Source organism: Mauremys mutica, chromosome 3 (assembly GCF_020497125.1).
Source record: "Mauremys mutica isolate MM-2020 ecotype Southern chromosome 3, ASM2049712v1, whole genome shotgun sequence".
NCBI lineage: Eukaryota > Metazoa > Chordata > Testudines > Geoemydidae > Mauremys > Mauremys mutica.
In genome coordinates, this window is record NC_059074.1 from 16,763,666 (window position 1) to 16,782,450 (window position 18,785).

The 18,785-nt window shown below is 39.9% G+C and overlaps 1 protein-coding gene and 1 long non-coding RNA gene across 10 annotated transcripts in view; one reads left to right on the top strand and one right to left on the bottom strand.

Annotated features, from left to right (window-relative positions):
- RUNX2 (RUNX family transcription factor 2) overlaps positions 1-18,785 on the top strand; it is a 486,380-nt gene that overhangs the window by 179,433 nt on the left and 288,162 nt on the right. For 8 of the 9 annotated variants that reach the window (XM_045009227.1, XM_045009226.1, XM_045009229.1 and 5 more), the window contains 2 exons: positions 7,053-7,336; positions 15,116-15,272. In XM_045009227.1, the coding sequence (XP_044865162.1) occupies positions 7,053-7,336; positions 15,116-15,272 (441 nt within the window). Of the gene's footprint in view, positions 1-1,919; positions 1,973-7,052; positions 7,337-15,115; positions 15,273-18,785 lie in introns of all 9 variants that reach the window. The other variant, XM_045009231.1, reaches the window with a different exon arrangement.
- Positions 1,751-6,863, bottom strand: LOC123366112. The gene is made up of 3 exons (XR_006577931.1): positions 6,485-6,863; positions 5,146-5,720; positions 1,751-4,864 (listed from the first exon to the last, which is right to left on the bottom strand). It is a non-coding gene; the product is annotated as an uncharacterized LOC123366112 (long non-coding RNA).

The following is an 18,785-nucleotide window of genomic DNA, read 5'->3' on the forward strand; positions in this document are numbered from 1 at the left end:
GATCCACAAAGGGCTTGAATCTGAAAGATGCTGAGCATTCTAGCCTCCATCCAGTAAAGCACTTAAGCACATGCTTAATTTTGAGCACACAGGTGCTTTCCTAAACTCAGACCAGTGTTCAGCATTTTGGAGGATCAAGACATGCTGTAAGTGTGATGTCATAAACAAAATTACAGTCTGGTTTCTCAGGTTTGGCCCGGCTGTGCTCATTGCATCATTGGGGAGAAGTTTGAGTGGGGAGATCAGAGGTAGTTTGCAATTCCCTAGCAATGAGCTTGTTTAGTATATACCATGTGTGCACTTTATCCCACACTTTCATTACCACGAGCTTTATTTTAATATTTCATCCTTGCACTGTACCACCCAATAGGAATCAGTGTTGCCAAGTCTTGCAATTTTTATCACAAGTCTCACATTATTTGGTGTTTTTCCTAAAGCCCCAGCTGCTGGAATCATGTTATTATGTAAGAAATTCAGTTTTAATTTTTCTCCCCTAAAAGTACATTTCCAGCCCTCCTGGTGGTAGAGAAAAGTTTTAAAACAGTAATCCTAAATTTTTAAAACAGTAAAATTCTCCAACATAACAGGACAATTAAAAAGACTCCAAAGTTTATTATTTTGAAATCTCATGGTTTTAGGAAATCTCATAATTTTGGGAGGTCTGACTCATGGTTTTTTAATGCTTGTGGTTGCGATATTGAAAACAATCCCCCCCACACACCCCATCTAATTAACTTTAGTCTCACAGTATCTCCTGTGTGAGCTTTATGGAGCTTGTATCTGACTGGAGTGGACTTCATTAGACTCTTAAAAACCAGCATGCAAAATTTAGGAACTCTGAAAGATTCCCAGTGTATACACATTAAATCCCTTTTAATTACTAACAGTTACACCTCCAACTCTCCCCGCAATTAGTCTGAGGCACTAGTCCTCACTGTGGTCAAATTGTGAAGTTTCTATTTCAATCTGTTTTTTTTTAAACACATGATGAACAAAAAAAAGTTAGGAAAATGTGAACCCTAATTTTGTTTAACCCTCATAGCTCTAAAATAATTTGTCCAATTTGTCTGAAGCTTTCCAGAAAAGTTCTACCTTGGCAATAAAATCAGGATGTAGAATTTCAGATGGATTTATTTAATCACAGAGAACTTGTGAGAAGGATCAATGTGGGGGAGAGATAGCAAAATTGCCTTGTTATGGAAAGCCAGTTTTATCCTTAACTCTCCATAATTGTATGGGGGGAGGGGCAATGTTTGTTTTGGACCAAGCAAAGCAACGGTATGATTTACCTGACACAGAGCGACCAAAATAGAAATTTCTGTAATCAAAATCCAGCGCACAGACTTTGTCCTCCAGACAGAAAACACAGTCCACACTTGTTCTTTGATATGTCATTATAGGGTAATAGTTAGGGCCACAATCCTCCACTAGAATCTACTAATGTGACTGTTTAACCTTTTATCCTCATTGAAAAAAAAGGAAACTCTGGGAGGGCACCTAGTGGATGCTGAAGGGGGATTGAGACCTAAGTTTGCAACAATCCTTTACTGGACAAGCAGAAACAAACTGGGGTCAGGGTGGGGGATCCAGTCTTTGACAATTATCTACATTTTTTTCAGTTTATGTGCATTTTAGCGCATGCTGTTGAGAAACCAACATTTATTCTGTTCAAACTTACAGGGAGCAACTGAGCCTAATAAAGTCAGTAGGAGTAAGATCACAATATTTTTCATTATTGATGCAGCTGGTTTATTATCATCAACAAAGAAAACTTATTAATAATACTTTGCACTAACATAGCCCCTTTCATCTTTGGATTTCAAATGACTTTATGACAATCATGACACTAATGACCATAATTATTTAAATCTCACAACACCCAAGTGAGGTAACTATTGTTATCCCCATTCTACGCACAGGTAAACTGAAGCACAGAGGTGTTAAGTGACTTGCCAGTTACTAAGGTCACACAGTGAGTAAATGACAATCCCTGCATAGAACCCAAGAATCCCAACTAACCAATAGAAAATAATGTGTGAAACAATAATGTTATAGATGTCAATCAGTTATTGTTTTATGTAGTCATTTTCTAGTCTGTCTTTCAGACTTGACTGTCTACGGTACTGCCAGAAACTGTAGACACTATACAAACAGTGTACGGTGCTGAGATATAAAATGCTTACAGCACATTTCAGGATAGCATAGAATTTTCTTGTGTTTTAGTCATAAATCAATGGGTCAGAGACATGATAGCTAAAATAAAGAGACTGAAGGAGTCTATGTACTCTTGTAATACTGTGTTTGTACTTCTGAAATCTGTGCTCCTTAGCACAGTAAACAATGAATCAACCAAATCTATCAAACAGAAGTCTATAAATTCTGAGCCACTCTACCTGACATACTTTTAAGTGCAAAGAATAGCTGGACAAGTAGTCAATTTGTAACCAAAATGAAAGCGAAGTGTTGCCATGAGACATTGGGCCTCATCGTGCTCCCACTGAAGTCTGTAGAAGTTTGGGCATGGACATCCGTGGGATCAGGACTACCCTAATGTCACACCACATTTCAGCCTGATTTGTATTTTCATGAGTGAGTTAGAAACTCCTGGAAGGTGGAATTTGGAAAGAAAATACTGGCAAGTACTTAACTATAGCAGTAATTGCTGACATTGCTATAATGACTCCCAAAATATCTGATACAATAATAAACCTGTTACACATATTAATTTATTCTATTTTCCATCAAGGCTATGCACTCATATAGAGAAGGTTATAAGAGGTTCAATATGTATCATGATTACAGCACATTCCAGTCAAGCAAACTAGCATCAAAACAAATATTTTTATGAAACATCATTCAGTACAGAAACATTCAACATTTATCAATTATTTTCTACCTTGATCAGATGTTTAGACCAGGAGATTATTGATAGGTCCAGAGATTACTGGGTCCAAATTTTACCAATTTTAAATTAAATAGATACTAAGCCATTTAAAAGATATGTTTTTCTAGCAAAATGCTTCCATATAGTACAGCTGTATTTGTAACACAGTTAAAGGTAAAAAAGCTAAAAGACCATCAAAGTTGCTTTTGCAGCAATCATAGATGCACTCATTAAAATCTTGTTTTATAAAATGGGTCTGGAGGTTTTTTTAATACATAATCTTTAAAAAAAAAATTTTTCTCTAAACTCTTATGGCTCTCTAACCTCTTAAAATGTGATCCACTTTTCAGCCTATGCTAAAATTATGAATGCTTCTGAAGTGAAAGCAGAAGAAAGCTGGAGGGTAGGGTTGCCCCAAGTGCAGGAGTTCTCAAATTAGGGGTTGTGACCCCTCAAGGGGATCAAGAGGTTATTACATGAGGGGTTGCAAGCTGTCAGCCTCCACCCGCAAACCCCGTTTCACCTCCAGCATTCATAATAGCATTAAATATTTTAAAATGTGTTTTTAATTTCTAAGGGGGGGGTCACACTCAGAGACTTGCTGTGTGAAAGGGGTCGCCAATACAAAAGTTTGAGAACCACTGCCCAAGTGTCTTTCAGCCAAATCCAAGCCAAAGTTTCATATAATTCAGAACATAGCATAAAGCACATATAAAATGAATCCCAGACAGCCTTTATGCTGGTCCATAAACATTATGGGTAGTTTTATTAAGGTGTCCATAACAATTTCAATAAAATTCTAGTGCTCTGAGTTGTGATCTCTTCCAGGCTTTAGCAAGTTCCAGTTAAATATGTAAAAGCTAAGCAGAAAGAAATTTTTGCAAGGAGACTAAAAATCAGCTGTGCCAGGTACCTGAAACTTTGTTAGGATGGTCAGTGGAAAAATTATAAATAACTATAGACTATTTTAAGTGACCTTACACTGGTTACTTCCTATAACTTCTTTTGATTTATCCTAATTAACTTTTTAAATTTTAATATGGAGGGAGGCAACTGCAAATATACTGATGTGACTAATTAAAAGAGGAAATTATCTTCTTATTTTTAAAAAGTACTGAAATAACTACTGTCAAATTAATTCTGTACTTGGAAACATATGGTTCCTGTTAACTTTTTCTTTTCCGCCCAACACCTGTACCCTCAACCTAACGGAAAATGTTATCCCCCATCTAAAGGGAGGGTGCTAAAAAGCACAATAATAAACATAGTACCAAAAACAATTTTTAAAAAAATATTTTACTGTACTGCAACTCTATTTGAGCTCTGAAAACCTTTAAATTACTAAGCTCCTTGCAGATTGTGTTAAATTCCCCATTTCGGGGCACTGTGCACACTTCTCCTTTTGGACAGGATCTTGCCCATTTTGTTGGTAAGTATGGGAGCACTTATTCATCATACTTATATGTCCAGGTAGGAATAGTAAACTCCCCATCACCACTACCCCCTATTTGACAAGTACACACAGAAAAAACCCTTAGATCGCTGGCAGGTGATCAGGGGTTACTATCAAACATATTAACCATGTAAAAAAAGAGGTAGAATGAAAATAATAAACAAATACATGTCATCCGCTGCATTTCCTTCAAGGACGAGTGCTATTGCAGACAAGAGCACAGAGTTGCCAACCACAGTTAGCGGTATACAGAGCGAGAGCTCTCCCATGTGACCGAAAAAAAGATCCTTTTGAACATTTTAATGGCAAGCAAGCAAATAACTAAAGACCAAAGCCCCGGAAGTTTCACCTTCTTTTTTAATGTTTGTCAGATAACAGCGACGGTGGTTGTAGTGGGGAATAACTTAATCCTGTGTTAATCGTCAGAGAGGATCATGTTATATAGGCGCTGTGTGGAGCATTGCGGGTTGGTTTCGAAAGTTGCCACAGACCCTGTTGTGAAAACAAGCCGGCAGCAGAACCTCCAGCTGGAATAAAGCGCAGAGAGGAGAGTGTTGGCTACGTTGGGGTGTGGGTCCCCAGGACCTCAGTCGAGGCACGTGTGCTTTCGGATCATTTACCTGGGGACACGCAGGGGAAGGGGGTAATGCGCCGGGGGAAGGCCAAAGACTTCTTGTCTGGTGCTGAAAATGCCCCCAGAATTGTGTGCGGAAAAGCTGCATAAAGGCACCATAAGCGGAGCCCCCCTCCCATCACCCCAAACCACACCGGCACTTCGCGCAGCTAACCCCCCCGCCCCCGCGCTTACTTTGTACAAGAAGGTGGAAGTGGCACGTCGAAGTAAGTTAGAGGGAGAGTTTTGATAGGTTGTTATCTGCTCTGGGAGGCGTTGACACTTTTTTACTATTGGGTATGTAAATTGTTTTTAATAAGATCTGCCTTTTTTTTTTAAGGGCGAAAACAAACCAGACTCTCTTTACCTTAATAATCTGAAGGGCGGGTTTTCTAGCTTTCATTTATTCAAGGAAATGTTTTAGGCTTTAGGCTGACAGGGTCTTAGCAAAAAATAAACATCAAAAACCTTTGGCACTAAATTATTAAGTATTATTAGTTGGCAAACAAAATAGTCCAGGCTTTTTTCAAAACAAACAAAACATGTGTTAATGGAAAAACCCGGAGAGACGTACAGATCGGAGACAGTCCTGTCATTCCCCCTAGTCCTGTCCCTGGGTGGGGGAGATCGTCTGAAAGCAAAGCTCCTTCTTCTGTGGGGGATGCACGTTGTTGTATTTATTTTGAAGGCTGCAGAAGTATGAGGACGGGGTTGAGACACCACGTGCTGCTGACTCTCATCAGCATAACGATCGCCGTAGCCAGAGAGTCCTGTATATATAAACCACAAAAACCTAATCATTAGAAATCCCGGCCTCCAAAAAACCACATTTAGGACCCGAAAAAAAAAGGAGGCATTTTTTTTCCGGCTCCTTCATCCTCCCCGACCTCAACTTTTGGGACCCAAAAGAAGTTTTTTTAAAAGCAGTTTTTCAGAAAAAAAAATAATTATCTTTTTTGTTGTTGTTATTAATCAAGGGAAGAAAAATAAAGATTTTTTTTTGGTCTATTCGTCTGAGCGGGGACTAGGACATAGCCGCGACTTAATTAAAAGGAACCGGAGTGCACCAAAGCTCCCTTTTCCAACAAGTTACTTGAGCGTATTTTAGAAAACAGCCTGACAATTGTTTCTGTCTATTCTCCCCTATTTGTCCGGGAGTCAGAAGTCTGAACTTTTTAAAAAAGCCCTGCTCCTCCTTCCGCAGCCTCCGAATGTTTCTCTTTTAATTATTAGTATTTTGACTACGGTTTGTTGTTGATTTTTTTCTGGCTAAAAACCCAAGAACTTTCTTGTTTGTGCTGAAGTAGCTTTGGGGGAAGGGAAACAGCTTTGCAGAGACACTTTTCAAAACTTTTTACCCCCCAACCCAGCCCCCTCTCCCTCCTGAAGCAAAAACTAATAATCGGAAAAGCTGAGAAGTCACTTGGCATCTAAACTTTCTCCGATCAAGATTTTTTTTTGTGGAGGGGGAAGACTTCCTTGGAGGAAAACGGGACATTCCCCTTAGCACCCCCTCTCAGTAGCTGAAACCCACCCTCCTCTTCTCGCTGCTGCTTCTCCTGCAAACGGCAGCAACCCAGGAAGCTGAAATCAGCAGCTGCTTTACCTCTCCCAGGCAACCTTTAAAAATCCAAAAGGAGAAGAGGGGAGACAAAAGGAAAGACAGGAAAGAAGGAAACCCCGAGCACTTGGGGGAAGACGCGGTGGCTGGAAGGAGGGAAGGGAAAAGAGCAAGAGACTGAACAAGAAGGAAGGAAGCAGGAGAAGCTCTGTTTGCAGCACCCGGGACCATGCAGTTTCCAGCTGGGCTTTGCTAAGAGGGGGGCAGCCCTAGGATCCCACCGCCAGACACTGTGTCCCCCATTCCTCCAGGCTGCAGACTCGCCCCCAAATCAGCCACATCACCCCTCTTTTTTTAGCTGTGATTCCCCCCCCTCCCTCCTGCATTTAACCCGCTCCTGCGCTTTCCTCCCCCTGTCCTCTCCCCTCCACTTCTCCATTCACCCCTTTTTTCACCCCCCCACTACACGCCTCCTCGAGTGACCCCCCCACCGCCCCCTCAGCTCGCTAACTTGTGGCTGTTGTGATGCGTATTCCCGTAGATCCCAGCACCAGCCGGAGGTTCAGCCCCCCCTCCAGCAGCCTGCAGCCCGGCAAGATGAGCGAAGTGAGCCCGGTAGTAGCAGCCCAGCAGCAGCAGCAGCAGCAAGAGGCGGCGGCGGCGGCGGCGGCCGTGCCCAGGCTGCGGCCCCACGATAACCGCACCATGGTGGAGATCATCGCCGACCACCCCGCCGAGCTGGTCCGGACCGACAGCCCGAACTTCCTGTGCTCCGTGCTGCCCTCGCACTGGCGCTGCAACAAGACCCTCCCGGTGGCATTCAAGGTAAGACCCCCCCCCTGCCTGCCCCCCAGGCTCGGTGTGCCCTGCAGCCTCCTCCGCTAGCTGCCAGGGCCAAGCGAGCCTGCCGCCCCCCCCCTCCTGTGAACAGTTATACACCGCCGCAAGGGCTGTGTGGCCTCTCCCGGCCCCCGTTAACACCCATGTACCCCCACAACGACCGTGCACCCCTTAGGAGTCCCTCACAACCAACCAGGGCAATGGGCACTGCATAGACCCCTGACTGAGCCGCCGGGCCATCTCCCTTCGAGCAGCCCCCCCCCGGCTAGCAGCACACCCCTAGCCACAAGGGAAAAGGAACCCTTAATTCGCATTTAACAGCCACACGCCCTCGCCACAAGGCAGTGCAGCAGCGAACTACCCACCCCCTATAACGACCGGGCACCCCCAACCACCAGGCAACGCACAGGCTGACGCCTCCCATTAGCAAGCTCAACACTCTCAACCACCGCAGGCATCATCTAACTACCCTCCATTCACACCCCCATCTCCTAACCACCACCAATGCCTCCCCGTTAACGCCCCCCACAACAGTCATACGCTCCTTAGCACCCACGGAACCCGCTTCACCATTGACATCGCAGACACCCCAAAACCACCAGAGCAAGGCAGCTAACGCCTCACTCCACCGTATGCGGCCAACCAGAAGAACAATGCACCTTCTAACTCCGTGCACCCCCTAACCACATGAGCAGTGCACCCTCTAAGTAACAGGGGGACTGGATGCAGAATATTTTTCAAGTAGGTGGGGGGATTTACCCATCCCCAAAGCAATGTATAGGGTCATAAGAACGGGGAGAGGAGAAGAGGTTTGAGCTTCCTCCAAATGTTCCCTCTCCTCTGTTTCAGCACCAAAGGTCTGCCCCCTTCCTTTCACCGTTTCTAAAGGCATGTTAATTGATGTATTCACGGGTATGAAGCAGGGTTTGATGGTGCTGTGTGCGTGCCCTGCTGTTGATTTAGGAAGGACACCAGGAGAAGGACCCACGTTCCTGATGGAACTTTTTCCCCCATTTTCACTTGGGTGTGTCTCTGTAGGTGTCAGGTTGAACTTACTTTTTGCGAAGCGTCAAGCTATTTGTATTTCATTGTGTGAGGAGGTAGGGGGAGGTGTTGCTGCCTCCCGGAGTTACACTGTTTTACAGCCGCTTCTGGAGAACAGATCCTCCTAAACTAGCGGTAGAAAAATTATCCAGATTTTAAAAGTGGGATCTACAAAGGGGCTAAGAGTGGGGAGAGAGGACAGAGCTCTTGCCCCTTCACTTCTCCTGCTGGACAAGTTAGGAAGTGTCTGTCCAGAAGACGCTCATTTGGCAGGGACTGTGCATAAGTTATCAGAAACATATAAATACCACCCAGATCTAAATCGGGAATGTTGCTTTTCATTTTCAGTCAACATCCGCACACTCTGCTAATGTTAAGAAAGGATTATTTTGTGGTGTTTTGTGTGCTTGCTTTTAAGCAAACCTTTACCCTCCCACCAAACTTTCCGCTGCAGATTTCTTTCAGTTCCTTCAGTGGTGAAATGAGTAGTAATTCGGCTGTCCCAAGGCACCTGTGCCTGTCCATCAGCACCTGAGTCAGTCCAAAACCCAGCACCGGAATGAGCAGATCTAAACTTTGCACATTTGGATTTTACTGCCTGTGTAAAATCGAAACCCCTCCAACCTCCCGCTATTGCAGCATCCCTGGCAAAATATAGTTAACCTGCCTGAAAATCATTGAAAAGCAGAAGAGTTTTGAAATCAGTATCTTCTGGAACAAAGTATAAATATCTAAGAGTGCTGTAGTTCCTGACCGATAGAGATGTAATCGTTACTAAGGGGGATATATTTCTAAGTGAAAAATCAATAGCATCAGTAAAGGAAACCGACGTTAAAATAAGTGTATGTAAAGCTGACATGGAGACTGAATGGCTTGCTTTAATATCAGACAGAGAAACAGACTACATTTGTCTGAAGCTCACATATATGACAGGGAAAGGTCGTGGAAGAACCCGGTCTGCCTTAGAGTTAAATGATTAGTAGTCTTTGTGGGCCCCACTTGTTAGAGACAGCAAAGAACCGGCTAAACAGGGCCATTAAAAAATCTATTTCTGTAACTTTGCCAAGCATTAAAGGGCCACGGCAAATATCAGGTGTAGATCACTTCTCCTGAGCAAGTCTTATTCAGAGGGCAGTGATGGTTGGGGGGAAGGAGGAGGAGATTTCAGGTAACTTTGATTGTAATTTTGATCATTGTTAGATTAGATTAGTATTAAAGTTATAGTTCACAGAAGTAAACATTACACATTGCAGTTATATCTGTCTCTGGCTTCTTTTGAAATGTCAGGCATCATCTTCTACTTTTTCTTATTTACTTACCTTTAAAGGATACTATTACGTCTGCTGGATGAAAAAGTTTAGGAGAAAAATATGAACCTAAACTTGACACAAGATATGGTTACAAAAAAGCACATTTAAACCTGATAAAAGGGCAGATGTCTTTAGAGCATTTCCCAATTCCTCTCTGTCTATATATATTTATGCACACGCTAGCTAAATTGGATGAAGTATTCAGTATGCACAATATTCAAATACTACAGTAATAAAGGCCATACAGGTCCCTATTGACAGACCCGCATAGATTTATCCAGTTTATTGAGGTGTCAGGGATATTAAATTGACTATGAGCAGTTCTTTGACCACTTACACCACCACTCAGCTATAAAGCATGTGTACATTTACATACATCTGTATTTTTACACAGAGAATATATGTGCATGCATTATGTATACATTCTGCATGTATTACCTTTATTTACTACTGAAAAACTGTACTGTAAATCCTAATTACATTTACTTAATAATGATCTTGAACACATATTTTATCAGTTTTCTTTTCACTGTATAAATTGAAATGATATGTAGCTCTGCACAATTTCAAGATGAAATAATCCAAATGGATATATAACAAAAAAAATCACTATAATTTAATATAACACAGTAGCAGTTATCTTTAATCAAAAAAAAAGAAAAAAAAAGAAAAAAAAGAAAAGAAAATACCCATCTGGGATGTACCGTAACTAGTTCACATACAGCATGCGTTTTAAAAATTGGCAATTGAAGTTTTATTGGCAATAAATAATATGTTGATGATAATATTTTGAATGGTGTGTTAAGTATATCATAATTCTGTTATAGAATTCTCTAGTTAAAAAGTGCTTTGGACATACCACTGTTTTAATTTAAAAAAACAGATGTAAATCAATTGTAGGAAAGGAAGTATGTTATAAACAGTGATAGTTTTGATTATAATTTTTTAAAATCATGTTGGCTAGTAGGACACTTGAACTGGAGTATTAATATTTACATGAGCTGTGAAGGGAGTTCTTGTTTAATATACTGAGTAGTAAGACTAAGTTAGTGCAAACTATTTTTATAGTGAAGAATGTTAACAATGCGCTTATTAACATAGCTTTGTAGCTGCTTAATAATGTTCAGGTGGCTAAGATAGAAAGGAAAGTGGGACAATGGGACTGGGGCCAAATCACGTTCACGTTATTCACAAGTAGTTCCATAGTAGTCAGTGGGACTACTTACTTGAGTAGGGATAACTGGATTTGAACCTCAGTTGACAATTCTTTCGGGAGCATCTTACTGAGATGTGTAAAGACAGAGTTATTACACCAGACTTGTATGTTCTTTGTTGTCCTGCAAGAAGCTGATAGTTGCAAAAAGCATTAGTTGACATAAGATAACAACAATCAAAAAAAAAATCAACGTACAGTATTCAAGCTATATCCAGTAGCACCAGTAGTTAAGGGTCTGTCAGCGTTTTCACTCTAACCCCCAGTTTCCAGAGTTTATAACTCAGCTGTTTTAAATAGCTTCAAGCTGAACTTGGTGTATAAATTGTCAGTCCAGATGTATGTTTTTAAATAAAAAGTAGTGCAAATCAGTTATTCTGTTTTAAGTTATAGACCATTAAAATATTTTTAATAGCTTCAGATGCTCTTTTGGCAAACTCTAGGTAAGAAAAGACATTATTTGTACGGTAATATAGGAGGTTTTACATTCTGGGAGCCCTTTATGCAAATAATGCCTTTTAGTATTTTTACAAGCAAAGGTATTGAAATGATAGAGATAGTAGTGTTTGAAAACAGCTAATATCATGTACATGAGCTCTTTCTGGAAACAATCTTTTTACTATGTAAAGAGTCTTACTACATAATATTATTGAGTAGTATTTTTGCTTCACATTTATAACGTCAGTCTTCAGTGTACATACCTTGGCCATTTCAAATCCCATGGGACTGAAACTGGGCAAACAGGTTGCCAGAGCAGACATGAATTGTTATTCGAAAAAGTACATGCATTGATAAAGTCATTTTCAAATTCTAAGATTTGTGTTTTGTGGCTCCATGTGCCTTTTTGCTGAGACCTAGCTAAACAAAAAACCCAAATGCTTAATTTTTAGTCATCAGAATTTATAGGTATTTTAGTATGGATTGGTGCCTTTTGGAAAATAAATATTTTTAAATGGCTGAGATATTAATCTTTGAAAAAAAGCTAAATAGCCCACAGAGTAGCTACTCTCAGATATTTATGTTTAATGATTAGTACTACTGGCTTTTTTTTTTGCAATGCATTATAATCCTTGATTTTCTGTCTAAGATACTTTAAATCATTTAGGTTGATATGTGGCATAAAAACTGCCAACTCAAGTTCACTTCTGTACAGAAAAAGTCTTTCAATACATAAAGTTATTCTTAATTTAAAAAGTGGATAAATAATATGTATTTTTCTAACTTTCTGACTTTTTTGTAAAGCTATGGGCCAGAACAGGGACATTACATATGTGCATAGCCTATTAATATTTCATTACAAAAAATGTAAAATGGCAGTGGTAAATGTATTATTCTTACTCAGTAGTAGAGAAATATTTTGTGCAGTTTGATTGAACTTTGTTTTATTAGACAAAGTTTCATGTTTGCACCCAGTGCTCCGTGTGTCTGCTCTCAGTAAGAATAATATTCAGTGACATTACATAACAGTGTGTCAAGGGATGCTGTATATTAAGAATAATGTCGGTGCATATTAGGTATGAGCAGCATGCTAGCACTATGACTCAAGAAGTGTCGTACACAAATTGTACTGCTGTTTAAAATGACAAATTGAACTTAAATAGACAACATTTTAAAAAACCAAAAAACCTCACTTACGGATCAGAGTGAAACCCACTGAAAATGAAGACGTTGAGGGTTCAAGATAGAAGGGCCTTCGAAGAGTATTTTATGTTACTCATGCTCACTTCTTTGTGTACAGATAGCAATCTATATTATTCATTATTACAAGGGTTCAAGACAGATTGTGATCAATCTTACCCAATATTTGATCTGCTGCATAATATAGACACAAGGAGGTGAGTTAAGGACAGAGTAATTTCACTCCCTCTTCTTGAGGCCCCTTGACAGACTTGCACTTCCTTCGCTGCTCTGAGTTTCTTTTGCTTTTCTGGATGTAACATGTTGGTTTTTTGTAACTCACATTGGACATGAATGTGGATAACAAGAATATCCAGAGTTTTAATAGTAAAAACTCAAAACTTAATTTTTTTTTAGAAGTGATATAAAACCTCATGCTTCAGGGTTTAAACCAAACTCTTACTAGTAGAGAGTAGGTGGACAGATTATCCCACATCTGGCTATTGTGGGGTTTCTAGCACCTTGCTCTGAAGTATCTGGTTCTGGCAGCTGTGAGAGACAGGATATTGGGCTAGATCAGGGGTTCTCAAACTGGGGGTTGGGACCCCTCGGGGATCACGAGACTATTACATGGGGGGTCACGAGCTGTCAGCCTCCATCCTAAACCCTGCTTTGCCTCCAGCATTTATAATGGTATTAAATACATTAAAAAGTGTTTTTAATTGATGGGGGGAGGGGGAAGGTCACATTCAGGGGCTTGCTATGTGACAGGGGGCACCATTACAAAAGTTTGAGACCCTCTGGGCTAGATGGACCATGGGCCTTATTCAATATGTCAGTTCCTATGTTCTTGTGGTCAATGCCATTAAAATCACTTTACAGTAATTTTTGGGGTGAAATCCTGCTTCACCGAAGTTAGTGGCAACACTCCCTTTGTATGTTAGGTGGTCTTTGGAAAATTATAGAAGCATCAGTTTAATCCGTCATATGCAGTGCATCACCTTGCTACATGCTTGCTTGGATTCAGATCATCTGAGCAATAATTTTTAGTAATGGAATCTATCAATTAATGAATATTTCAGATTTGGTATACATTTGACACTATTTTTGTTGCTGTTCAGCACACAGGGTTATATTATGCTGTCCATATTTTTTCAGAGCTCTTAATTATTTCTACTTAATTGATGGTATGATTTGACCTGAACTTAATAGTTTCAGACATGATAATATCTGGGAAAGACATTTAAAGTTGAGTTGATTACAAAATATCATAGAGTGTATTTCAGAAAAAAAGAGTTGATCATCACCTGGTTTTGTAGTATGAATAATAAAAAAATTATATCTGACCATCAGATGGTACTAATTGTAAGGGGATAGGGTTCAGTAGAATCATAAGCTAGAATGTCTCAGGCCAAGTAGTTTTAGAAAAAGTTTTTAAACTCTCACGTGCAAAATTTTTGACTATTTGTTACATATTTATATTTGGTATTAGTGATGTTACAGTAAAGGGCATAGGAAAATTATTTGCTGTTGTGGAGAATCATTGCATCCTATCTGAAGTAATGTTGAAATAAACTTTCATAGTGAATCAGTGCTTATGTTCTAATTTAAATATAAAAATACTATTTTATATCCCAAAGCATTTTCAAAACAGAATATAATAATCTGTTCTCACTTCTGGCTGCACTGAAATGCAGTATCTGTTTAATAGCCCCCTCCAACAGTACACAATCTGTAGGACAAGAAGTGACAATATCATATATATTTGAAATACAAGGTCAAATTATGTTGGTATAGTGTTGTCACCTAAGTTAGAATTAGAACAATACACCAGAGTTAACCACACCCTACTTTCGAGACAAGTACTACAAGATCTTTAACAGCTACAAGTGGATAGGCTCTTGGTTTTATGTTGTATCTGAAAGATGTCAGTTCCAGCATCACAACGCCTCAAACAGAAAGTCGGAGAACGCTTCCAAAGGAGGTGTGCCATTTATTGAAGCCCCAGCACTACTCCCCACTGCAGCTACATGTTATTTAGAGGTCTCCCCTCCAACTCTTTAGGCCTGACCCAGTTTCTCTGGTGAAATCTGACATGATCAGGTGCTCAGATACTACCGTGATGGGAGCCAGTCTAAGAGTTTAAATAGAATAGAATTGCAGAGCGAAATGGCTGCTGATAATAATATCCAACTTTCCATTTCAAATGCATTCTCGTGTATGATTTATGGATATGAGCCATATTTCATGTTTTCCCACTGCACACAGGCTGCAAAGAACAAAGTTGGTGTTGAGGATTTATTAAACCATATACTCCCCATAAAGATACTGAACATTTCTGAAGAGGTAAAACAAAGAAGGACCCTCTATTAGACTATCAGAAAGAGAGACTTTATGTGATGTTTCTCTGTTTGATGTAACAATTTTTCCTTACTCAGCTGGCTCATGACTATTGACCACAGCTGACAGCAACAACCACCACAGTGCTTAATACCGAAGGTGCAGATGTGTAAAGTGCAACAAAGACAAACATTTTCAAACCTAATTTCAAGAATTATTTCTGTCTCCCCATTGTCACAGGTGGTGGCTTTAGGAGAAGTACCTGATGGGACCGTGGTCACCGTCATGGCAGGAAATGATGAAAACTATTCTGCAGAGCTGAGGAATGCCTCTGCTGTGATGAAGAACCAAGTGGCCAGGTTTAATGACCTAAGATTTGTGGGCAGGAGTGGAAGAGGTACGCTGTTACATTTAATATTTTTATAATGAATAACAAATGCAGTCGAGAAGTCAAACTGATTCCACAATGAAATACTGATTAGTCTGTAAATAAATCCCCATCAGACTTTCATTTACAAGGATAAATGCAGGTTTTGTTCGCAAACTTCAGCATTTGTCCAAACTGAGTTTGTTGTCTTTGCACCTTGCCAGGTTTTTCTGACTCCTGACATTTTTTTTTTGTTTTTATGACATCTGAATTCTGAAAACAAATTTTTACCGACCTGGTTCTATATTTTACTCATATTGGGAGGGGAGAATGAAGTGAAGAGTTTCGTGTTCTGAGTTACATGAAGTCACACAACAGATTTCAGGCCATCATAATGAGAGAAGAAAAATGCATGTACTCCTGTAGCAGTAAGGCTGCCTCTTAACTGGTAGAAGGAAGAGCTATCATTATGTTCTTTGCATCTCACATATGCTATCGATATGGCCCTACCAAATTCACAGTCCATTTTGGTCAATTTCATTGTCATAGGATTTAAAAAATCATAAATTTCATGATTCCAGCTATTTAAATCTGAAATGTCAGGTGCTGTAATTGTAGAGGTCCTGACCCAAAAAGGAGTTGTGTGTATGGGGGGCTCGCAAGGTTATTGTGTGTGTGGGGGTTGTGGTACTGCTGCCCTTACTTCTGTGCTGCTGCCGGCGGTGGCGCTGCCTTCAGAGCTGGGCAGCTGGAGAGTGGCAGCTGCTGGCCGGGAATCCATTTCTGAAGGCAGAGCTGCTGTCAGCAGCAGCGCAGAAGTAGGGATGGCATAGTATGATATTGCCACCGTTACTTCTGCACTCTGTCTGCAGAGCTGGGCCCTCAGTCAGCAGCCATTGCTCTCTGGCCACCCAGCACTGAAGATAGCACACAAGGAAGGGTAGCAATTCCATGCCCCCCCTAAAATAGCCTTGCGACCCCCCTGCAACTCCCTGTTGGGTCAGGACCCCCAATTTGAGAAATACTAATTTCTGCCATGAAATCTGTATAGAATAGGGTAAAAGCACACAAAAGAGCAGATTTCACAGCCTGTGATGCGTTTTTCATGGCCGTGAATTTGGTAGGGCCCTAGCTATAGGCCATACACTTTATGGGCCTAATCCCATAGGGCCTTCCATTGACTTCAGAATGCTTTGGATCAGGCTCCACATGTGTTGCAACATGCAATCTTATGTTCCTTGTCCGTAGCTTGCTTAACTTTATAAACCTTGGTTGTAGGCTTTTGGTTTGAATGAAATTTAACCTCTAATACACATTGCTTGCATCAGAATGGCAGAGATTATAACTTTCTAGTTTCCTAAAGATTTAGAGCCCTGAAGTTGTCTCTTTGCTGCTTAAGAGCTTCCTCTAATCTGAAATCTATACTCCAGTCATAAGAAGCTTTTATAACCAAGGCAAGATTGAAAAGAATTTCCTTTTAAAATTCTTGCAGCTGCTTTAAAATTTGAGTTAATGACTCAAAGGATGCCTTGAAGGAAACTGACTTGTCAGTTTTTACTGAAGGAATCCTCAGAGGGGTTTGCTATATCAGGCCACTGATTCAGCCTAAATATTTTTGTATATTTAATGTAATATTTAGTTTTTAAAAAGTCATCCAGGGGCAAAAAAGGTCACACATACTGTTGCAAAATTAACAAAAATGCTAATTTTATAATAATACATTATGTAGAGGAGTTGCAATCCAGCTTTGACAGAGCGATCGTTTGTCAGAGAAAGTCAAACCTCTGACAACTGCCTCTATAGTTCAAATCAGATGGCACATTGTTACAATTATAAGCGTTTGATAAAAATGATTCAATATGGACTGTTTCCAGTGAGTAGATTTTATTTTAGGAATGTGGCCAATAATGTGTACTTTTTAGCTTTTAAGTTTTTTAAAATTATATATAATAAAGGACCACTCTACTGCAAAGATAATATGATATAAAAATGGAGTTCACTACCCTCTAGGATAAGGTGTTCTTCCTCTCTTCCATTTATCTTACTTTCTTTAAAAAAAAAAAGTTACTGTCTGCTTTTGTCTTTCCATTGATGGATTAAATTTGAAGGTTCTCTGGCTCCACCACTAGTGCAGCCTTACAATAAAAGTACAGTAGTTATATCCCATAACAAGTGTTGAAAAAGAACTGACATATGATGTACTACCTGTGTGCTCTGAATCTCATTTGAAACCTATGAAATATACTTTTTTATTAAAACATAGGAAATGAAGTAGAATATCTAAAAAAGGATCTGGCACTATATACATATGCACACATATTTTAATTTTAATTATACACACACACACACACACACACTTTTCAAATTTGGCCAAAGTAGTTTCATTTATCTTTTGTGTTCTTCAGTCTTTGGTTAAGAAGTTTTCTCTGATCAATCTGGGTAAAATCTATGGAAAAGTGATAGTGTACTTTACAAACTCTCAACATATTTATTTAAGAAACTTCAAAGAAAAACAAAGGGTGTGCACTGTTTTACTATATTGGCTTTCTGAGTTTTGGCTAGTTTCCCAAATAGCAATTTTTATATTTAAAAAAAAAAAGAAAGAAAAAAGACAGACTTAACTGCTTGCAGACTTTTCACGCATGGAAGATGAAGAAAGCTTCTTTTGATGAAGTGTAATTATGTCCAAACAGAGCTGACCCCCTCCCCCTATATTTCTTATGATCTTAACGGAAGAAAGTAGGGATTTTCCTTTGAAGCAGCCGGGACTTGGTGGAAGATCTGAAATGCCACATTCTGCTGCCAGAGGCAGGATGGAGAAATTGGTCCAGACTTGTCTTCCAGACTTAGACAGAACAGAGAGAGAGAGTTATCATTAATGATAGATTTTTATAACACCACTTAAAATAGCAGGAAAGCAAACAGTAGTAGCAAACAGACGTGAGAAAGCTACACATAGAGCAGAGAAGAATATTGGTGGCTGCATGAAGTTGGATAGGAAAAATAAAATAGTAAAGAAGTCATTTTTCAGAGGCAAGAAACTAATCCACACCTGTTTCTGACTTTAAGTTTACATCTTTCAAAATAGCTCCCCCTTTGATCTCTGTATCTCTAAATTTAATCGTCAAATCTGAATCATCAACCTACCTCTTTACCTTCTCTCCGTTTCCCTTCTTTCCCATGACCCACGGGGATGCTCTGATGTTCGCACATTTGAATATTATCCAACAAAAGAGATTACCTGCAACTTCACCGTTTTGTTTATTTATTTTCTATCCCAGGGCAACACAAACGCTTTTTTGGATGGGGAAATACAAGTACCCTAACATTGGGTCCTAAATGTGTATGCAGAAGTCTCAATGGGAGTTGCTTATGCGAGGTTGTAGGGCAGTAACTTATCCTTAGGGGCCTGATCCAAAGTCCATTGGAGTCAATGGAATGACTCCCATCTTCAATGGGTTTTGGATCAGGCCCTTCAGTTTTTTGTGTCTTGATATTTTGAATTAATCACATTAGCATCTGGATAAAAAAAATATGCAACAC